The sequence below is a fragment of the Calidris pugnax genome, unplaced genomic scaffold (genome assembly GCF_001431845.1).
Source record: "Calidris pugnax isolate Ruff unplaced genomic scaffold, ASM143184v1 scaffold28, whole genome shotgun sequence".
In the NCBI taxonomy this organism is placed as follows: domain Eukaryota; kingdom Metazoa; phylum Chordata; class Aves; order Charadriiformes; family Scolopacidae; genus Calidris; species Calidris pugnax.
Window position 1 is genome coordinate 19,154,981 of NW_015090842.1, and position 18,036 is coordinate 19,173,016.

The following is an 18,036-nucleotide window of genomic DNA, read 5'->3' on the forward strand; positions in this document are numbered from 1 at the left end:
AACCCTTCCCCAATATTGGCTGTGGCTTTGTCAATGCTTTAAAAAATTTCATGTACTGACGTGCAAATACTTTTGTTTTTACATAAGTAAAAATGTATTTTTCTTCCTCTTTCTCTCTGCCTGCAGAAAAGAGCTGTGCGTAATGACACTGTGTCAGCTCTTCACAAGAGTAGAAGTTGAGGTAAGAATTAGAAATGTTTGTGTACTAAGATCCAGCAACCAGGGAATTCATTATAAATGTGTGATTCCCTTATTAGTCACTGTTAGTGAACAATAGGCAAGTGTCTCAGAAACAAGAACAGTATCATGGTGAGTAATATATTTAGATTTGTTGTCCATATCTATGTATCACTTAATCTGATGAGTTTCTACAAGACAGCTGTCAGAAATGCCTTTATTTCTAAAGCATTGTAAAATCATTGCTAATTATCACCACATGAGTTTTCCAGATGTTAAAAATAGGAATTATAATACGTTCTGTTAAAGGTAACAACTTCTCTCTTTTTCTCATTTCCCTGCACCCTTCAAAGTACCCTTGTCTTCCTCACCATCTTCCCAGACTGAACTCTGTAAGGTTTCTGCTCCTGAGAGCTGCCCTGAGGACTGCAGTGCTTGTACTGAGCCTTGTGTAACCAACCCCTTCCCTTGATCATTAAAATGAGCTGCGCAGCACAGGGGCAGATGAGTGACAACTGAAACAACACAGACACTTTTTAATACCAGCACATACTCTGACTGCTCCCTCTCAGAGAGCCAGCACTCAACACACAGCAGTGAGGAGCCGGGTAACTGAGGTGCGATGAGTTTGCTGAGATGTTGCACTTCCCATTCCTCACCAGACCACAAGGGATTGGCAGTGTGGACTACACTGGTTTTGGAGACTTGAAGAATGGGAAAATTCCAGACAGGTTTTGCTGTTTATTTGCAAAACACAGAATTCAGCAAGGTTGTACAAAGCTTTGTGAATACAAGCAGTGTTGCTACTACTAACAGTTAGCGATACTGTCTTTGGTGATTCCGTGAATTAAGTTCATTCTAAGGGAGCACCTTGTTACTGTTTAGTACATGCAGTAGACACAGATTTGTAGGTGTACTAAAGAGCCAGTTCTGCTAATGATTTTGTACAGGAGGACATACTTATACCATTTATATGTGTGGAAGCAAGAAATAGCTAATGTAGTCCTTCAGTCGAAGGTTTATTGTCTCCTGTTTCAGAACAGAACTCAAAGTTGCCTGTTAGAAAATAAACCTAATGTTCCAAAAGATGAAACTGAAATGGAAAAATAGGCAGCTTTCACAGCAGCACGTGTCCCCAGAGTGGAACTAATTTCTTAGCATCAGTGCTAAAGTCCTTCTATTTCTAAAAAGCAAAGAGGCAGATTTGCCTGGGAAAGGAAGGAGGGAGTCAGACAGCTCCTTTCAGGAGCGGGCACTGCTGCTGCTGTCCCGTGCTGTGAGCTGGTGGCCTCTCCTCTCCTGCCAGCCTTGCACTGCCTCCAGCTGCTGTGCACGAAGGGGGACCTGCTCCTGTGGGCATATTCTAACAAACTGTGGATATGGAGGATTTAACAGTGACCCTGGCAGTGAGTTTTAGGGCTGGAAAAGATACAGCGTTTGGCAGATTCTGTAAGAAAGGTCAAAAGCAGATCACAGAAGTATTTTTGCTACTGAAAGAGCTGTGAAGAATTTTTCTTCCAGGGCTGCAATTTGCCAGGGAAGGTGTACTTGCTGGTCATCACCAGATAAGCACCTGGGTGTGCTTGACATCATGTGTGCCACCACAGGAGGCCAAGAAGCCTCTTCATCCCCAGCTGTGGGTTCTGGCAAACTGGTTCTGTGAATAATTGTGGGTGGGTTTTTTTGAAGGGGACAGAGGTGGTGTTTAACCTACCAGAAATTTAGGTTGCTGTCTGAGCGAGACCTCAGCCTCAAATGGTGCAATGACTGCTTTCAAGACCACAACCCATGTTTGTGTAGATAAACTCAGAGTTATGACTTCATCTTCCCCAGTGATGACACAGTTCTCTGTACAGTCTGCCTGTGCTTCCTCCACTTAAGAGTTATGTGACTTCTAAAAGGGAGTTGTAATAAGCAGGGACATATGTCAGACTTGAACAGAGCTGGCAGCTGCTTATAGAAGGAATGAAATCTCAAACCTTCCTATGAACAGCTGGGCCCCTCCCTGCTCTCCTTACTGGGGAGAAAACTTTTAGCTATAAACAGAAAATTGTTACGGCTCTTTGACAGATAACCAATCCCATAAACTTAACTGGTTTTAATCATAAAGAGGCAGCATTCTTTAAAAACGAACATAAAAGGGCTGTTCAGGATGAACTGCATTTTTAATGGGACAGTTGCCACTGTATTAGTGCATCACCAGCAACAGCAATATAACTGAAGAAACATATTGACACGTAATTAGCAACTGTGTCTTCCAGTGAACCATGAGAAACACCTTACACTTATTCTAGAATTGCTGTATTGTAGGATTTAAGGGCAAGATTGCAGGGTGGGGAGTAGCAGAACAGAGGTAAATGATAACCATGAGAAAAGGCCTGGCAAACAGAGCTGCAAGTGAGCGCTGCGGGGTGAAGTGCAAACAACAGAACACTCCTCCACACACCCTGCTTTGCAGAGAAACAGATGACTATTCATGCCATGTTAGATGATAATTCATCTATAGCGTATGTCTAGTGTAATGCTACTTCACCTTCTTACATATTGATATGGAATTAATCCTCAACAGCAAACATGTTGCCATTTAGATATCTGGGGTGTTGGAAGAGAGGAGGTTGGTTTTGGGGTTTTTTTTTTACTCTCTGCTTGGAGTTTCAAAATTTTACAGTATTTGTATCCAATGAGTGCTTTACTTGCAATTCAGAACTAAGATTCCTTAACATTTTTATCAGGGAGGAAAAACTTACAGGAAACTTATCAGTCACACGCTGACAGATACAATTAACAGGTATGGGGTGGAACTGCGGTGTGTATTTTAAAACATTATAAACTGTTTATACACTATTCCAGTATATAACATCACTTATAAAACATCTTTGAAAAGGAGTGTACACTATTTCAGACTCACATTCTTACCAATGTAGCATTTAATTTTCTAACTAATTATGCATTTATTATACTTCCCTTCCTTGAGGGGTTGATTTTTCTTATTAAAGCAGCTCCTACCAATCTTGAAGAGCCAGGTTTGGACTAAATCTTACTGGTGTGGCCAGGGCAGAAGAGCCGAGTGGTTTCTAAGGCGGTTGAGACCTCTAGTGGCCGGTTCCTTCATTGCATGGCTGAGTTTTTGTCTTCTGTTTTTCCCCCATTCCAAACAATAACCAGAAATTGTCCACGTTACTAACAAAGCGGTGACTGTTGAATTGATTGGATAACTCATCTCTTTCAGTTTCTGCCTGTTCATGTTCCTACTGAAGAAGAAAAGAATGATCCCATACTTTTTGCCAACAGAGTCCGGCAAACCATGGCAATGTACGTAAACAGGAATGAAGAAAATCTTTGAGAACTTGTGGTTTATATCCAACAATTCCATATATGTCCTAGCCATAAAGTACAATTTAGTCAAGTCCCAGGTACTATATATAGGAATTGCTCTAGATTTTCACTAGGAGGTGTCAAATTCCTGTACTAAAACACTCTGATGGTTTTTACATGGAGCATAAAGAAGGTTGTCTTACGTTGGAACACAGTATGTTCAATTCATGGAAAGCTGGAATAAATTACTCCCGTATTTGCTTGGCAAGAAGAAATGGGTGGTTTGTTCTCCAAGGTTACTGGGCAGCATTTACAGGACTGTAAATCTTAAAATATCATGATGCTGCCATAATGTAGTTTCACAGTATGGTTTCACAGTTACACAAAATCATATGTATTGCTTTATCCTACCTTGCAGCAGTGCAAGAATGAATTACCATTTGTTCTGTATGTTAGCGTCAAAGCCAAACTGACAGAGAAGGGAAACAGTCAACTAAAAGTCATTTTAATATAAGAAGTTGATTTTTCTTTTTGCTTAATTTTGTTTCAGTGCTTTGAATGTGCCAGTCACTGATCACACTTTTGAAGATTGCAGACTGATGATTTCAGCTGGACAGCTGACTTTACCCATGGAAGCTGGGCTGGTGGAGTTCACCAAAATTAGCAAGAAACTCAAGTAAGGGGAATTTAGCTGTCGATAACACAATTACAGCGGTGCTGCAGGTGTTGATGGCCATCTACAAAAGGATAAATTACCTGACAACTGACTTGGCCATATGTAATATAGTGTATTTATGTGTACAACTTACATACATAAACTATATGGACATCAGAGGTGAGGAAATTCCTAGTAAGAACTAATCCCAAGTAATTTTTGTGGGCAGTTTTACAAGAGGAAAAATGCATTTTTCTAATCTTCTATGGATTTATCTCACCAAAAGGTGAGTAAGATAGAGTAAATACCTGTTTCAGGCACTTGATAGTAATCATAGAATTGCCCAGGCTGGAAGGGACCTCCAAAGGTCATCTAGTCCGACCTAATCTCGGTGCCCAGTTTAAATTGTGTTTGTTCAGATGCACAGGTAGTGTATGGTAGGAAGTTAAAAATCATCTTTCCAGCCTGAGATTTCAGGCAGTGGGTCAGTGTTTGTCCTTAGCTGTACTGTGCAGCCATGTTCCCCCTAGTGCTGTTGACCTTTCCTGTCTGGGTACAGTGGAATTTGAGGACAAAACCACTTAATCCTGCAGTAACTCCATCAAATGACCTGACATGGGTGTGGTCAAATCTGAAGTATGCACTCAGTAAATCTTGCCCATGTTATGTATTTGCTATATATCCATTTGTAGAACTGTCTGGAACAACCTTCAATAGTTACATGGCAGCCCTAATTATTGTTAGGGAGGTGCAGTGGTGTATTTCTGCAGAGAGCAGATGCTTCTCAGGCTGTAGCAGCAGTAGTGTTTGGGTAGAGTGTTAGCTAACAGAGCTGAGATCTGTTCCCTTCTGGCAGGGAAATATTCACCCTAGGACATGATAGGAATTTATGGTGATGAACAGCTCTCTGCTAGACTAGCCTGGTAACAGGACTGATGATTCTAGGTTTGGGAAGTTACTCTAAGGAAGTCTGATATACCCAGCATAGAACTGCCTGCTTTTAATATTAATAGCTGGGGGGGAGATGTCCTTAATTGCTGATTTCATGTAAAATATCTAGTTGGAAGTACAGCATTTCTAATGCTGTGCACACACGCTCTCTTTGGCTATTTTTCGTCTTTGAACACTAATAACTCCAACTGAAATTCCATCTGTCCAAGATCTGCTGTATAGAAATATCTCCTCTCCCTCATGTTTGCATAGCCTAAAATGGAATCATGTCAGAGAGCAGTTGGATACCTTTGCTGCTATTGCCAGTGCGTCCAAAGGGGGGAGAATTGGAATCGAGGAGTTTGCAGAGTACTTGAAGCTGCCTATTTCAGATGTCCTCAAAGAGCTGTTTCTACTCTTTGACAGGGTGAGTAGTTGGTTAACTAACTTGTTGACAATGTTTTGGTAAAAAATCACATCCCAAAAGGATATTTAATTCATTATTTCCAGCTTAGCAAATGCTTCCTGGTTAGCAATTCCTGTAGGCAAGACAGGTGACTCTTACAGTTTCCTTCTTAAGTTTCAATGGAAAAAGGCTGGTCAGTTTGTTGCGTGTGAGTTGACAGCCATCTCTTGGACCAAGTTGCTGCACCACGTCAGATGATAACCTTCATGCTGAAGATGGCTGAGTATTTCCTTCTGCCCACCCCAGATTTTGAGCTTATGGAGACTCTGATCATTAGGCTTCCCTCCATAGTCAGTGGGGATTCTCTCCCATTCTCTGCTTCTCCCTGAAGATGAGAAAAATTGCTTTGTGTATGCACCCCTCTGACTGTACCAGAAGTGACTAGAGCGTAGCATAGAATCACCTTATTTCCAGTCATCCAATATGTGCTGACCTGCCAGCAGCCTGTTGGACTGGAAATGCTTATCAACGGGAGTTTGTTTCTTGTCTGAGGGGCTGTCCCCACTCAGCATCACTCTTCCTGATCAAGTCAGCTTTAGGAGTACATCTGTCCTTGGGAAGTCATTGCATTGTGTATGCTGATTAAAAACGTTCCAGGATTTTTCCAGACAAAAGGGTTTTACAGGCTTTAAACTAGAGGAGTTAAACATTTCCTTAATCACTGAATGCTCTGAAGCTCTAGCAGAGCTAGATACTCATGCTTTCTTCATTCTTCCCTCCCCACCTTGGATCGCTGGCTCCTACGAACATGTAGGAACAGAAATATAGAACAGAAATACAACAGAAATATAGAAATAGAAATGATGTTCCGAGTCCTGAAGCACAGCATGTACAACAGAAATATAGAAATAGAAATGATGTGGCAACCAAAATAATTAAGGGCAGTCAAGATTCCTTTCATTTTCCCTATCTGGCACAACAGCATCAATGACTAGAATTAGCAGTGTAATGCTCAATTCACTAAAAAGTTGCAGGCAGAAAAGATTGCAAGAACTTACAAGACTGTAGTAAGCTTTCACTGCATTCAGATTTAGAGATGAGCTTAGCTGAGGAACAGTCACACCAATATGTCAGGATTCTTTTCAGATTGCTTCAGTTATGAGCACACATATTTTGAGATTTCTGCTCTGTGGCTTTCAGCCTCGTTACTTTTTTTTCTAAAAAAGATTCCTCAAGTCACATAAAGCTAAATGTGCAGAGAAGAAAGAAGGAAAGAAAGAAAGAAGAGGCATATCAACCATTGACAGAAACTGCTGAGGTGTGAGAGAACTGGGGCAGCTGGAGACATGCTCAGACAGGGTGAAGTCTAAGCAGGCAGATAAGCTGTGTTTTGCCCACGCCCAGCTCAGAGGCGGTGAGGCTTCCCAGGGTGACAGAAGCACTGGATCTCTGAGCAGCTCCCTTCAAAAAGCCTCCACCATGTTCCTCGCTAAAGCTTTGCTGAGTGGAGCAAGTGGCAGTGGTCGTGGAGGGAGCCTTGCACGCGGTCTTGGAGGTCTCCTAAGCGGAGGCGGACATGGAGGGAATCTTGGAGGACTTGTTGGAGGTCTTGTCAATCTTATCAGTGAAGCAGCAGCTCAGTATAATCCGGAGCCACCTCCACCTCCTCACAATCATTTCACCAATGTGGAAGCTTATGAGAGTGAGGAGATCAGACAGTTCCGTCGCCTTTTTGCCCAGCTGGCTGGAGACGATATGGAGGTGAATGCCACAGAGCTAAGAGACATCTTGAACAAAGTGGTTTCCAGGCATCAAGACTTGAAGACAGATGGCTTCAGCTTAGACACGTGCCGTAGCATGGTAGCCGTCATGGACAGTGATACGAATGGCAAACTGGGCTTTGAAGAGTTTAAGTACCTGTGGAACAACATCAAGAAATGGCAATGTGTGTACAAGCAGCACGATACCGATCGGTCGGGCAGCGTTGGGAGAGAGCAGCTGCCGAGTGCCTTGAAGGCTGCAGGGTTCCACCTGAACCAGCAGCTCTGCCAGGTGATCGTGCGCAGGTACGCCCACGAGGACGGCAGCATGGACTTCAACAACTTCATTAGCTGCTTGGTACGACTCGACAGCATGTTCCGCACCTTCAAGTCCCTGGACCGAAGCGGAGATGGACAGATCAAAATGACCATTGAAGACTGGCTGCAGCTGACCATGTACTCCTGAAGGCAGAGCAGAGAAGAATCAGCTTCATCTGGAAGATCACATGGAAGACTACGATCCTGTGCTGTAGAACTGTAGTTTTTTCCTTCTTCTAAGCAGATGTAGCTCAGCTGAAATCTGTGATTCCTCTTGTGCATGCATTAGTCTGCTTTTCTGAAGGGATTGTGTAAGTTGGCAGTTGGACAGTCTGTCTCAGCAAACTCTCTCTAGACTCTCAAGGGAGGGAAAATGTTGAAGGATCAAAGCTTAGTTATTTCTTCACGTAAAGTGGCTTGTATATGAGTAGAACTATTATATAAAAAGCTCGTAAGTTTGGCGTTGCTCTGTGATGTTACTGTTCTGATTTGTCAGCATTCACTTAGCTGGAATAAAACACTGCTCGCCTGAAGGCAGTCACTAGTAGACTTGTGCAGTTATTTCTAATAAGGGGAAAAACATGAGAGTTGCAATAACTATAATGATCAATGAATTTACATAATCATATTTAATTTCCTTCCTACTTCTGCTTCTTCATGCTTGTCTGCTGAAGCAAAACCTGAGTGATGTCGTCAGTTCTACCTGCTGGCCAGGTGAAACTGAAGACTTACATAAGGCTACTTTTATAACCTTTTTCTTCTTCCTGCAGTTCTGTTAACTACTCTTGTCTCTCTTTCCTTGAAGCCTTATTATAGTTATAATGAAAACAACTTAAAATACTACATTTATATTTAGAGAGGCTTGCTGTTACAATGCAGTCACATAGCAGCCAGCCAGCCAAAATCAACCTCTGGCTATCCCGGTTAAATTTTGTCAGGGCGCAGCATCCCCCTCAAGCTAGTTTTGTCTAAGATGTCATTTTTTGAGTAAAAGGAGTAAGATGAACTGTCAAAGGTACATTTCTTTGAGTTAAGGATTACATAGTTGATGAAAACAGCTCTTGCACTGCAGTGTACCGAGGCAGATTTCTCAGCAGGGCTCTGCTGCTTTAAAAGAAAATTGTTGAGGGTGTGTGCTGGGTGAGTGGAATGTGAGAGGAGGCGTGGAGCAGCACAGCCTGCCACCACACACTGCATCTCCAGATGGAAGAGTCCACATGCCCCTGCCCCTCCCCGGGGAGACACCAGTGACTAATTGAGAAATACCACACAAGACCTGCAGGGCATCTGCATGCTAATGGGGGGACTGTGTTTGGGTTTGTTCCTAAATTTTCATAGCTTTGATTTCTAAATCTTGCAGCTACTCGTGGCAAACAGTATTTTCCAAACTGATGAAATCTGCCCCCTGATATACTTGCAGAAGCCTTTTATGTGAAATTTAAGAAAAAGTAACTTAAAACTTTTGCCAAGACTGTTTTCCTCCTGCACTTTGTTTAATACCAAACTGGGTGACAGAACAATAAAAATATTCAGATTGGCTCAAATTGTGATGAAAGAGGTCAATTCCTTCCTAATGGCATTTACCCCCCCCCTCCCAGTTGCTTAATGGAAAAGCACAAAATTACCCACAGTGGCATTTGGGCTCTGAGTGATAGAAAACTGAGCATGAGGAAAAGCGTGGTTATCTCTAGGTGAGCCCCATCCTGCCAGGTTTGTTTCAGAATTTCCCTCTCTGACTAGTTAGAACTTGTGTGCAGCAATAGGAATTTTGGAGTTACGATAGTCTCTGAGATCATTGAGCCTGGATATGAACACGAGAGGTGCAGCTGCAGTTCCTCCCCAAGTGGTCCACTAGGAGCCTCTATGTGGTAGCCCCGTGAGCCAGGGTTTACTTAGCTAATAGACACACACTCTCTTGATTTTTCCTGGTGCTTTCCATAGTGAGAAAAGAGTTTTGAGGCATTAGTACTTTAAACTTTATTGCCTGCGTCTGTCTTGCGCAGAGCTTTGCCAACTACTTAAAGCTGAATATCTAGCCTTGATCTCTTTGTGCAACTCTAAATGAGACTGTTCACAACAATGTAAACTTTGTTTCCCAAAGCATAAGATTTACTGTATTATAGTAAAAAAAAAAATTCAACAAAACCCTTCTCTTGATTTTTCCTGGTGCTTTCCATAGTGAGAAAAGAGTTTTGAGGCATTAGTACTTTAAACTTTATTGCCTGCGTCTGTCTTGCGCAGAGCTTTGCCAACTACTTAAAGCTGAATATCTAGCCTTGATCTCTTTGTGCAACTCTAAATGAGACTGTTCACAACAATGTAAACTTTGTTGGCCAAAGCATAAGATTTACTGTATTAAATATAGTAAAAAAAAAAATTCAACAAAACCCTAGTTACCGTAGCAAGCTGTAGTGAAAATAGTAGCAGAAAGCTGGTTACTTTAAAGAAAACAAGGGTTGTTGAGGTTACTATGCTTTGGTTATTTTGTGTAACGCAAATCTAGTTACCGTAGCATGCTGTAGTGAAAATAGTAGCAGAAAGCTGGTTACTTTAAAGAAAACAAGGGTTGTTGAGGTTACTATGCTTTGGTTATTTTGTGTAACGCAAATACAAATATAAAAATATTGATGTTCTGCTTTGCTATTTAGAGAATTGGAGCTCAGGTCACATGTTGCTTCCTTAAAATATTCCTGGGTGCACAGGCTGCAAAGGCAGCGAGCTGTGCATGGGAGGCCTATTGCCAGGGCTTGTCTGCAGCGGGGCTGCGTGGGCACTGGAGGTTCTCCTGCATTTTCAGTTTAACTCCCATCACTTTTTCCAGGCAACAGCCCTGTTATTTCTCCTTAACCAAAATGCCAGCACATTTGGAAGGTAACCAGCATCCTAGGGGTTGGTACAGCGAGTCACAACACGATCTTGCAAGTGTAGTAAGTTTATTTCCTACTCAGGTGTCTGGAGCTCTGTGTATCACTTTTGATTACTGGGTTTTAGCACTTTGAGGAAAGTAATATGACCCTTGTTAGCTCTTGTCATTTTTCCATGTGCAGCCAAACTGTGCTAGCTGATTTCAGAAGCAGTTTTTTAATAATGCTATTTTGTTTAAAGTTCACTTCCCAATTCTTTTCCTGTGGTACTTATTCTTAACTTTAAAAATAAACTTAGAAAAATATTCTAATGAGATCAAACAATCCTTTGTTAACAATACAGTCTATAAAACTGTCCAAATATAATATTCCATGGAACTTTGAACAATTATTATTTACAGTCTTGCTTCAGTTGTTTTATGAGTTTAGGTTTAGAATGATACGTTTTAAAGTTAGATCTATTATTGATGTAGCCAAAATATTTGAAGTCAAACTCTGCACCACAATGAAAGAAAAGATTTGTAAATAAAGTAGCATTTATGAGAGAACATTATCCTTTACTAATTGTTAAAAATTGACAAAAGTTATATCCCTTAGACACACATAAAAGTAAGTTAAAGACTGTTGGTATTTTTGCGAAAAAGCTTCCTTGAAATTTACAGACCTTTAAAGTACAAGATATTCAAAGGTTTCATGTCTTCAAAAAAGATTGGTTAGACCAACAATATAAAGAAATTAACAGTTGTCTGTGCAAAACAGTCCTGAATTGGTTTTAAAGGCTAGATGAAATTTTGTCTTAGCAGTTTTATAATCTGTCAAATAAATAGCTTTATAAAGAAAATGTAGTACTGAATCCATTCTTACACAAAAGATGATGTTTTGTCTTAGCTGTTTTATAATCTGTCAAATAAATAGCTTTATAAAGAAAATGTAGTACTGAATCCATTCTTACACAAAATCTGTTAATCAAGGACTATCTTAAGACCTCAAACCAGAATTTGATAGAACCCCAGATTTTCAGAGCCCTCTACAGAGCAGCCCTAGCATTTCTCCCCTGGCTGCTCCGTACTCCCCTGGTCAGCAGCAGCAGCCACACCAGCGAGGCTGGGGTTGGTGTGCTCAAGGGGGCCAGGAATAGAATCTAGATCTGGCTGTTCCCTACAGATTTACCCAGGAGACCACCCCTCTCTTTCTTGGCTGAAAATGCTTTGTGCTGTTCTCAGAGAGTCTGCTTTTTTAAAAATCTTTTTTTCTTGAAATGTACAGCACCTACTCCACAAAAGGAACTCCGCTTTACACTTTTGGTTGCCTTTAAAATGTTTTTGATGAATGCCCTTATTGTGAATGTTCCAAACTAGGAGCTACTAGTCATCTCAACTGTGCTTCCATTAACTGCTCTGTGTCCCATCACCTACCGCTTCTTCCCCAGGCTGGATGTTTCCCAAAACCCTCAAGAAACTTCCAGGAACATGACTTGTCTTAAGCAGATACTTCAAGGCGCACCTGCAATTTTCCCTATCTGCAAATCTAACACAGCTTCCACAGAATTAATCACAAGTCCCATCAAAGCAAGCTTCGTGTGTTTTGTTGATGCAGCTTTGTAGTTAACACATTGAAATGTGTGTCGGCATCAAAACTGGAATTATGAGAGAGGCTGTTACAACAAATTCATTGCATTTCTGACCTGAAAGGTGGGACAGTGCAGGTGCTTCACAACTGCGTGCAGGGTGATGCCTTGGCTTCAAAGAAAGGCTTAAGAGAGACCATGCAGATTTACTGCATCATCAGGCTGTCCTTTCACTGGTGTGGATTTTATTGCTGAAGGTTCTTGGGAAGAATTAATTCAAGGCAACAGCCTCACTGTGGCTTGTGTATTCTAGGACATTGCATTCAGCTCTGAACTTTAGCAAGTGCAGAGCCACATGAACTGTTACATTTACCTTAAACACGTGTATTCCCGTTCTTGGTAGAGCCTTCTCAGAGGTCATACGCTAAAGAAAAACTTGTGAGTTGTTTTAAATCTTTTTTGTTTGGGTGTTTACAAGACAGAAATTGATACCCAGTTTCTAGCTATTGAAAATACATATATTGCTACTTTAGCCTTTATGTTACATATATTTACCAAGATGTTAGTATTTTTTCCAGGAAGAACGAACACCTCTAGTGTTATAAACTGTCGTAGTGCATGTTGCATAGTTGATGTATACAACAGCTTTTAAAGTGATTTGCTATATTAACTGTAACTACTGCCTTGTGTATTTTGGGTACAGAATGGAGATGGCACCATCGACTTCAGAGAGTATGTCATTGGGCTGTCTATTCTTTGTAACCCAGCCAACACAGAAGAGACTATTCGCATGGCATTTAAGGTGAGTTCAATTTAGTGTAAATCTACAAACCTGACAAATCAAGACTGACTGTAAATCTGTTAGCTTTCAAATCATAAGTTTACAGCTTCAATCTGTTATGCAAATGTGAGTAATACTCTTAAACCAATTGACATTTAGAGGGTGAAGGGGAGGGGGAGAATTGCAGGCATCAGCTTCATAGAAAAGGGTTTCAACAGCCGTGTGAAGGCACTAATGAGTATGTAACTTGGCAGGCTAACTCCAAAAATGATTCAGCAGCACTTGCAGGTTTTTCACCTGATTTTTTTTTTTTCCCTGCGATTCTTCAATGTCACAAGTAGACAATAGATGGAGCAATATCCTCTTGCGGGTGAAGCACTCAGTAAAGTCACTGTGGTTAACAAAAATGGGAAAAAAATCAAGAAGGGTTCTTCAGGACTAGCATATCCAAAACTGGGCTGCATCTAAGATCACCTATTGGCTTGTATTATGGTGTCCTGATGGTACCAGCAGTCAAGGAGCAGTAGCTCCTTCCAGATCTGAGGTACAAGCAGGTGACACGTGACAGGGGATGCCCAAGCTGGGAATCCCTGAACAGGAAAATGCTCAAGTGACTTTTTCTTTTTTTCATACATCTTTGACACAGATTCAGTTATTTTAGCCACTAATGTGCTCTTATGGACTATGTTGAGACATGGACATGTTCATCTTAAACTGAATACTTAGTACTGTTGCATACTCAAGAAGTACCAAAATTTTTGTGGCAATCCATTCTATCCACTGGCTGTAGAGACAAGCACTGCAGCTGTTTGAAGTGATTTGTGCATTTTCTGGGCTGTTTAATCCCCACAGATTGCTCTGCAGCAGCAAGCCTAGCAGCTATTGTTGCTTTTCATTGTTTTGTTTTCTAGACTATACTCTTCAGTATCTTAACAGTTGCACTGATTATAAAATTAGTAATTTGTTTTAATTCCCTGTTTCAGTGGGAAATGACTGGTTCAGCTGGTAAAAGCCTGTTCACTCTGAAATGGAACTACAGGTTTCCTTTTGCTACTTGTCTTCTCTGCCACTAAATGTGCTTTCCTTTGCAACAGGAAGGTTTGCCTGTAGCAAGTATTTAAGAATTCTGGGCAGCCATCCCTTGTATTTCTCAGGGGTTGATTCATAGCAGACACTGACTGTCACTGCGCTGGGAGGGATGGGATGATCAGTGCACAGCTACTGCCTCTATTCCAGTCACCAAAATTCCTAGTTAATTACAAAATTCCTCAGTGGGTGACAGATCACATATACTAAAATGTAGGGATTTTATTTCAGAGCATAAACTATGGCAAGTTTAATCTGATGGTAGATGTGCCATAACTTAATGAAAGTGAAGACTAAAACCTAAGATGTTCCAGTATACAGTGGCTGAATCCAGTGGACCCTCAGCATAGCTCATGGTGACAATTAACATAAACCTTTGTTTATGTTTTGGTTTTGTCAGTTTTCTATGAGTTTTATTACTGAACTAAATGCTGTGAGGTTTGTTTGTTGTTGCAGGTTTGCTACATTCTTTTCCTATTAGAGAATATTCCAATCCCCACTATAGCATTGTTTTGCTAAGTGTCTGCTTCGTCTTATTCCAGAGAAAATACATAAAATCTTTTGCAAGAGACAGTAGCTGAGATGCAACTGGTCTCCTCAAATCCAGGCCTTGGTTGCAGATCACCTCAAGAATACTAGAAGCTGAAGATGGGTGGCTGGTGTGCACAGAAGGTTCATAGATAAACTGATGCTGAATTATTTCTGTATGTAATGTCTTTTCCAGCTCTTTGACATGGATGAGGATGGCACTATAACAGCAGATGAGTTTGCCTCTATCATACAGTCAGCTCTGGGGGTGCCTGACCTTGACGTTTCCATGCTCTTTAAAGAAATAGATGCAGATGAAACTGGGAAGCTGTCCTATGGTAAGTGCCAGCCTTTTGTAACAAAGAGCACTCTGAGAGTCATATTGACAGTGAGAGTTTCCTGCCTCTTTTCTCCCTGGAATTACCTGATGGTTCTCATACCCTGTTTCTGGGGAAAACTGTTGAAGGAATGGCCTAGATATTTGTGTGATTTGTCTGAGGTGCTTCAGAGGAAAGTAACTGGAGATCAGCTGCAGTAAAAGGAGCAGGCACTGAAATTTTCTTTGATTCTGTTGCTCTGCGCTATCGTATCTGTGTTTTTTATATATTTCAGATGAGTTCAAGGACTTTGCACTGAAGCATCCAGAATATGCCAAGTTGTTTACTACATACCTTGAGCTACAGAGATACCAGTTAGACATGTCGGAGGAGGAGGATGACTTTCAGCCATCTGAAGTCAAACACAGCCCAGTTAGAAAGACTACAGTTTCAGAAACAACACCAATTGCAAGAAACAAAGTCTGTCCTGAAGGCACTGAAGAGGATCACTCAAGTAACTCTGACAAAAAGGATGACTGAGAAGAGTTAGAGAATTTATTTATGTCTTGAATTCTACAGGATTTTTCTCCCTGAGCTATTCATAAGCACAAGTGATATAAAATAGAGATGGAAGTTACAATTAAAAAAAAAGTTTCTTTACTTTCATATGAGGAGGAGTTACTCCTGTTGGAATACAGGGGGAAAACCACTGTAACTGTTCTGTCCTCAATGTCACTATGGCAATACTGGGAATGTTATTCACTGTCTTCTAAGTTCATGCTTCCACAAAAGTAACAGTTGTGCTAAGAGGGGTGAGAAGCTCCAGCACCGCAGTGACCTCTCAGAGGGGAGTCTGAGGAGTCCACTTGCGTAAAAATAAGTGGAATTTTTGGTTCTGCTCAATTCCTCTACATCCCAAACATGTTTTAAGGGAAAAAAAAAAACACAACAGAGTGTTTTAATTTGCCTTTCTCAAGTTTCTGAGAGACACAAACGAGTTACAAGAAGCTGAGAGCTGAAGCTGGTGTTTTCTTCAAGCTGTCCTTAGATTTCCCTCAGCTACTTGTGAACTATAAAGCCTAAGCCTCTGAACAAGACATGTTGATTCACTGATGTTAACAGAAACAGCTTTAGGCGTAAAGGCTGGTTAAAGATGGAGATGTCTGCGCTTCTAACAACAAAAAGCTAATTGGAATTCCAAGATAGCAGCTCAAACTCTACAGGAAAATGCAGACAATAAGACCCAAGAATTAATGGGCTCTTTCAAAATAAATGGAAGGGTGTTTACAGTGACAACTGTTCAGGATCACATTAGGAGGAACATTTCAAACTTCAGCAAATTTTTATTCTAGTAATTATCAACAGAGGAATGTGACCTTGCCCTGTAACACTTACAAGGCAAATATGCTGTCAAGTCATAGTTGTTGTAGTTAGTATCTACTCTAAAGTTGTCTCCTAGAAGCCATGTTTGCATCATGGTGCCAATACTCAATATGTTCGTAGAGTCTGAGTCAAAACCAAGCTCTTTCTGGTCAATGATTTGGGTGTGTTCTGCCTGTCCCCTCTGGTGCACTGGAAACTGGGCCTTTTTCCGTCCTTCATCTGAATGCACTTTATACACTATTTAAAATATATACATATTTACGCAAGTAACTTCTAAATAAAACTTTGAAGAGGTGGAATGACAGGATATTTTCCAATTAAAACTGAGATGGGCAAAGTCTAGAATGTCTAGTACCAAAAATAACCAATTTTCAGCAGGTTTGTGTGTGAAATGGTAACCTCTGCCTCTAAGTTATTGTTTGCGTTGTCTGGCTGCAAGTTCCAGGCCATGTTAAATCTTTCTGTGTTTATAATTGTGCCTATGCTGGCATTTCACGTGCTTAAAATAAATCTATATTTTTAAAATTGAACAACTAAGTCTTTTTCGTACAGTGGGAAGTGTACTCTGGCTATCTTAAGGGGCTGGAGGGTTTCCAAGAGATCACCGTCACGATGTCTTACCTTGATGACCACAAAGCAAGCTGAAGCTCACACATTTAGTTCTGAGTGTGATGGCACTTTTCTTCCTGGGAAGCATAGAGAAGTAGAATGGGACTGATGTTCTTCCAAAGAATTACTTCTGCTGGCTGTCTCAGGGAGAGGAGACACTATAGAAAGATTTATCATAGAATCATAGAATTGCCCAGGCCAGAAGGGACCTCCAAAGGCCATCTAGTCCGACCCCCCCGCAGTCAGCAGGGACACCCCCAACTAGACCAGGTTGCCCAGGGCCTCATCGAGCCTCACCTTGAATATCTCCAGGGATGGGGCCTCAACCACCTCCCTGGGCAACCTGTTCCAGTGCTCCACCACCCTCACAGTGAAGAACCCTCTCCTCATCTCCAGTCTAAATCTGTTCCCCTCCAGCTTAAAGCCATTGCCCCTCGTCCTGTCACTACTGCAAGTTCCAGGCCATGTTAAATCTTTCTGTGTTTATAATTGTGCCTATGCTGGCATTTCACGTGCTTAAAATAAATCTATATTTTTAAAATTGAACAACTAAGTCTTTTTCGTACAGTGGGAAGTGTACTCTGGCTATCTTAAGGGGCTGGAGGGTTTCCAAGAGATCACCGTCACGATGTCTTACCTTGATGACCACAAAGCAAGCTGAAGCTCACACATTTAGTTCTGAGTGTGATGGCACTTTTCTTCCTGGGAAGCATAGAAAAGTAGAATGGGACTGATGTTCTTCCAAAGAATTACTTCTGCTGGCTGTCTCAGGAAGAGGAGACACTATAGAAAGATTTGCAGGTACATGGAGGAAAAAACCACCGTTTTCTGATGGAAAAGCAATTTTCAGGTAAAATGAGTGACCTCAACCGTAGCTGAGAACTAGCAATCATGCCTTTGAGTGGTGTGAACATTAGGAGAGGATTTTCTTTCTCTTTAGAGAAGGAGAAGCAGGAGTTCCCCTAACCCAGCTGTACAGTCAGCTGGAATACAAGTTCGTTCCTTGGCAAGGATGCTTTTTGCCCGGCACGTTAACCATAGTCTTCAGCTTTTCAACCAGCAGTGACCTTTTCAAAGAGGATCTCTATTCCAACCTGTAAGAAAAAGACAGGTGGGCAGAGATGACGAAGACAACCACTTCCAGGTCTGGGTATGCCGAAGGTTCCTTAGCTCAGCTCCTGCTGAATCCAGCCACCTTCACTCCCTGGATGCACTGGAGCGGGGCAGCCTGCTTAGGACGAGGGATTTTAGAAGAACCTGCAAGTCACACAAGCCCTTTGCAATTACAGCTAAAAATACTGGGCCTATAAACCTACGTATCCCAATAGTTGAAGGAGGAA

At 41.4% G+C, this 18,036-nt stretch overlaps 2 protein-coding genes across 2 annotated transcripts in view; both read left to right on the forward strand.

The window, feature by feature from the left end:
• Positions 1–16,612, forward strand: part of LPCAT2 (lysophosphatidylcholine acyltransferase 2) — a 33,814-nt gene extending 17,202 nt beyond the window's left edge. Inside the window, exons 8-14 of the mRNA XM_014942512.1 lie at positions 127–181; positions 3,407–3,489; positions 4,043–4,168; positions 5,351–5,504; positions 12,696–12,794; positions 14,584–14,725; positions 15,000–16,612. Of these exons, the coding sequence (XP_014797998.1) occupies positions 127–181; positions 3,407–3,489; positions 4,043–4,168; positions 5,351–5,504; positions 12,696–12,794; positions 14,584–14,725; positions 15,000–15,244 (904 nt within the window). The 3' untranslated portion in view covers positions 15,245–16,612. The remainder of the gene's footprint in view (positions 1–126; positions 182–3,406; positions 3,490–4,042; positions 4,169–5,350; positions 5,505–12,695; positions 12,795–14,583; positions 14,726–14,999) is intronic.
• CAPNS2 (calpain, small subunit 2) lies at positions 6,436–8,102 on the forward strand. The gene has a single exon (XM_014942513.1). The coding sequence runs from the start codon at positions 6,963–6,965 to the stop codon at positions 7,707–7,709; it is 747 nt and encodes a 248-aa protein (XP_014797999.1). The 5' UTR covers positions 6,436–6,962; the 3' UTR covers positions 7,710–8,102.
• Positions 16,613–18,036: the final 1,424 nt, after the last annotated feature.